At 79.9% G+C, this 4,165-nt stretch overlaps 1 protein-coding gene across 2 annotated transcripts; it reads right to left on the bottom strand.

Moving 5' to 3' along the window:
• Positions 1-1,000: 1,000 nt before the first annotated feature.
• On the bottom strand, positions 1,001-3,902 carry MRPL23 (mitochondrial ribosomal protein L23). Of its 2 annotated transcripts, none has more exons than XM_054697426.1 (5): positions 3,861-3,902; positions 2,756-2,878; positions 2,518-2,600; positions 2,209-2,282; positions 1,001-1,199 (listed from the first exon to the last, which is right to left on the bottom strand). In XM_054697426.1, the coding sequence occupies exons 1-5, from the start codon at positions 3,875-3,877 to the stop codon at positions 1,014-1,016; spliced, it is 483 nt and encodes a 160-aa protein (XP_054553401.1). In that variant the 5' UTR covers positions 3,878-3,902; the 3' UTR covers positions 1,001-1,013. The 2 variants fall into 2 exon arrangements, with proteins under 2 accessions (XP_054553401.1, XP_037373284.1); XM_037517387.2 differs by having other exon boundaries at positions 1,001-1,183.
• Between the last annotated feature and the right edge of the window lie 263 nt (positions 3,903-4,165).

The raw sequence follows: 4,165 nt of genomic DNA, 5'->3' as shown, positions 1-4,165 counted from the left end.
TTTCTGCTCGGCCCACAGCCCCGGGGTTGGGCCGTGCCGGGAGCTGCTAGGGGCCGGGGTCCCAGGGAACCCCAGTGCCAGTCTGCTGTGGCCAGGAGGCAGCAGGGCGCCTGCGCCCGCCTCCCCATGCGCCCCCAAAGCAGGACCCTGCACTGGCTGCTGGGAGCCACGCGCCTGCCCCTTCCCCCCACAGGGAGCAGCTCCCCGCCAGGGAGGGGGCCTGGTATCGACACCCCCAGCACCCCCAAGGACAGGGGAGCCCTGTCAACGCTCCCCCCCAGTCCAGGGAGAAGGGGCGGCTCCGTCCGCGCCCTGGGCCGCTCCAAGCCCGCGGCCCAGGTGGGGAGGGGGCCCCCAGCTTCTCCGCAGCGCGGCGCCCCGGGTGGGGAGGGGGCAGGCCCCTTTCTGGGGTCCCGGACGCCGCCCCCACCCCAGCGCCTCCCGCCCCGCCCCCCGCCGCAGCCCGAGGCTGGGGCCACACCTGGGGGCGCCGCTGGCGGGGCGGGCGGCGCTGCAGCGGGGCGGGGCGCACCCCCTCCCGCGGGTTGGGGTCCGGGGCTGCAGGGCCCCATGAATTATTTCTCTAAGGAAAACACGGCGGCTCCGCGGGCTTCCGGCCTCGCCACTAAATCATGCGGCGCTGCCGGCCGCGGGGAGGGGCTGCGAGGGGCCCGCCGGCTGCCGCGGGGCGGGGGCGGGGCGCCCCACTTCTGCTTCCCCTGCAGACCCCGCGGGGGAGAGGGGCCTCGCCGGCCGGCTGGGCCCCTCCGTGAAGGCTGCGGGCGGCGCGGGAGGGGGGGTCCGGGCCCAGTGCCCCCGAGGCCCGAGCGCGGAGTGGGGGTGCAGGCCGGGGGCCCGAAACCCCAAGTTACGGCCCTCGGTCACCCACGGCCAGGCCCCGCAGCGGCCACGCGCCCGCCCACCCCGGGGCAGCCCGCGGCGTGTCCAGCCCGCGCCCCCCCCCAGGCCGGCGCGGCAGGGACGGACGGGCGAGCCGGGGTCCGCACGGGCCTTTATTGGACGCGGGTCACAGGCCGAACCAGGAGGGGACCCCGCCCCGCCGGGGGTCGCGGCCCTCGCGCCGCCGCTGCTCCTCCAGCAGCCCGGCCCGCGCGGCCTCGTCCTCCGCGCCGCCCGCCGGGCCGGGGAACAGGTCCGGGAAGGCGAAGGTCCGGCCGTGCGCCTGCGGGAGACACGAGCTGGGCGCCCCGACTCCCCGCGCGCCCCCCGCGCGCCCCCCGCCCGCCCCGGGCCCCGAGTGGCCGAGCTGCCGTGGCCACTTGCTGGACTCGGCGAGGCTGCGGGAGGGGCTGGGGCGAGGCCCGGGGCTCCTGGGGGGCCGCGGCCGGCTGCGCGTGGACACCGAGGCCGGCCTGGCGTGGAGCGGGGTCCGGGCCGCCCGGGGGTCGCGGCGCGCTGACCGCCGGCCGGGCCCGCCAGGAGGACGCAGTGGTGCTTCAAACATGGACGAGAGGGCCTTTCGCAGCAGCTGGGGGACACCGGGGAGCCCTGGGAGCCTCTGGGGCTCGCCCGAGGTGGAGGCGAGGGCCGCAGGCAGGGAAGCCCGGGGCAGGGGCCGGCGGGCCCCTCCACTGCCCGCGCCCCGCGGGGACCCGGGGCCCCAGCAGCCCGCCGCGGCGGGTGGGGTGACCCCAGCGGCCCCCCGGGACGCCGGCTCCGGCCGGGGGGCAGGCGGGGTGCCCAGCGCAGCCGCGGGGGCCGGGGCTGGGGGCGCGGGCGCCTCAAGAGCCCCTTGTAAGCGGAGCCGCGGCCGGGCGCGGTGTGGGGCCGGCCCTGCGCCCCTGGCGCGGACGGGCGCCCGGCGAGGCCAGGACAAGGCTCCTTTATGAGGCCCACGGCCGCGCGCCCACCTGGGCCGCCCGGGACGCCAGGCCGCCCGCCAGGCCCCGCGCCCCGCAGCGCGCGCCCGCCATCTAGTGGCCGCCGGCGCGGGCGGCCGGGCGCGGCTCCCCGACTTCCCGAGGGTTCCAGGGGCGAGGCCCCGGGCCGGCGAGGGGCTCTGCGCCGGGGCGCCTTTGCAAGGGCGTGTCAGGGGTCACCGGGGCGGCAGGAGCCCAGAAAGGGGGCTCGGGACCGCCTTCCCGAGAGCTGGGGCGGGGTGCTTGCCGCCTGTGAGCGCTCTGGGGGCGCCGGACCCCTCCGGAGCCCCCAGCCGGGCCAAGGCCAGAGGGGGGCCCCCCTGCTCACCAGCTGCACGTAGGCCACCTTGTAGTCGGGCCTCTTCACGCGGCTGTTCCTGTGGTCGCGCTTCCTGTGGGAGCCTGCGGGGAAAGCAGAGCGGCCCCCGGAGCTCAGCCCTGCGGGGGCGGGGGGGCCCTTGCGGGAAAGAGGCATCAAGGGGGGCCAGGGCCTGGCCAGCCAGCCCGGGGGCCCCGCAGGCCCACCCTGCTCCTCCCCACCCAGCTGGGCCCCCGGGCGCCAGAGCAAGGCCTCAGCACTGGGCGCGGCCGGGCACAGCCTGCTGGACCCCACGGGCCGCCCGCCCCCCACACCCACCGTGCTGCACCCTCGTCCGCACGGCGGCCACAGGCACATCGTAAATGCGCTCCAGGTAGTTCCTGAGGTCCACCCTGGTCATCCTGGGGGCATGGGCAGAGGCTCGTGTGACCGGCTGGGCAGCGGCAGCGGCCCAGGGACCCCAGAGCAGCCCCCGGCGCTGGCGAGGGGCAGGCCCAGCTCTGCGGGCTCCTGGGGCTCCCCGCCCCGCACCCAGCCCCGACCCTGCGGGGCTCACTCCATGGGGATCCGGAACTGCACAGTGTCCTCGGGCTGGGCCGTGCCCGGCCGCACCAGCCGGACGAAGAAGTTGGTGCGGAAGACACGGAGCTGGGGGTTGCCCAGCTGGTACAGGGGGTACCTGCGGGGGATCCATGTCACACAGCTGGCCCCTCCGCAGCCGGCCGACCGGGGAGGGCCTGTCTGGGGGGGGGGCATGGGGCACCCCCACCCGCCCCTCCGCACAGGCCTCTGTCCAAGGGAGGACCCCAGGCCCGCGGCCTGTGCTGGCCTCAGCCGGGCAGGCCCTCCCCTGGCTGCGCCCGCCAGCCCCAGCCCCTGACACGGGCGGCTGGTCCGGAGGGCTGAGCCCAGCCTGGCACGGGGTGAAGAGTGCAGAGGGTGTGCAGGGGAGAGCTGGGGTTCCCGGGTGCCCACAAGTTGGCCCCCCCACCTTGCAGACACCCAGAGTGGGCAGAGACAGCTGCAGGGGGTTGGCCGGGCTCAGACCTGCTCTGACCGGAAGTCACCAGCCCATGCCACTGGGGGGGGCAGGTCTCGGGAGGGGGTGCAGGGGCTCGGCCGGAACCCCAGGGCCTGCTGACCCGCGTGCAGCTCGGGTGGCCGGCCTGGGGCTGCTGGGGCTGGGAGGCGGGTGTAGACAGCAGGCCCGGCCGGGCGGCAGGGGCCTGCGGGCTGAGGGCCACGGCCCGCGGGCGGCGCGGCGACAAGGGGACCGCAGAGCCTCGGGGCAGCGGGCCAGCCTGGTGGCCGCGGGCGGCCCAGGGCGGCGCGAGACGCTGCGGGCTCGGGCTGCGCGGGGCCCCAGGCCCGGCCGCCCCAGGCCCGGCTCCAGGCTGGGGGGGGCGCCACGGCGGCCCCGCAGGCCTCGCCCGGGCCCCGCGCGCCCCGCGAGGCCCCCCGGGACGCCCCCGGGGCCCCCCCCATCCCCGAGCGCCCGCGCGGGCGGAGCCGCGACTCCGCGGGGGGCGCCGGAGGCCGAGGGGGGCCGGGTCCCCGCGCCCCCCCCCGCGGCTCCGGCCCCGCGCCCCTCCCCCGCGCCCGCGCCCCTCCCCCGCGCCCGCGCCCCCCCGCCCGGGCCCCCCGCCGGGCCCGCCGCTCACAGCACGTTCCGCGCCATCGCCGCGCTTCCGGGCCCGGCGGAAGGAGGGGCGCCCGGCGCCGCGCCCGCACAGCGCCCCCTCGCTTCCGGGAGGCCGCGCGCACCTGGCCGCACCTGGCGCCGCACCTGCGCCCCGCCCGGGACCCCCGCCCCCCGTGCTCCCGCGCCCCCCCGCGCCCCCAGGCGCCAGGGCCGTCCCGCTGCCCAGCGCTGGGCCCTGGGGGGCGGGAGGGGAGCCCCCGCCCCGGCCGGGAGGCCCCTCTCCTCCCGGCGCCCGCCCCCAGCCTCTGACCCGCAGCGCCGGGC

The sequence above is a fragment of the Talpa occidentalis genome, unplaced genomic scaffold (genome assembly GCF_014898055.3).
Source record: "Talpa occidentalis isolate TD23 unplaced genomic scaffold, MPIMG_talOcc4v2.1 talOcc4.17, whole genome shotgun sequence".
Lineage (NCBI taxonomy): Eukaryota > Metazoa > Chordata > Mammalia > Eulipotyphla > Talpidae > Talpa > Talpa occidentalis.
The sequence above is the reverse complement of the archived record's forward strand: the minus strand, read 5'-3'. Positions and strand labels throughout refer to the sequence as shown.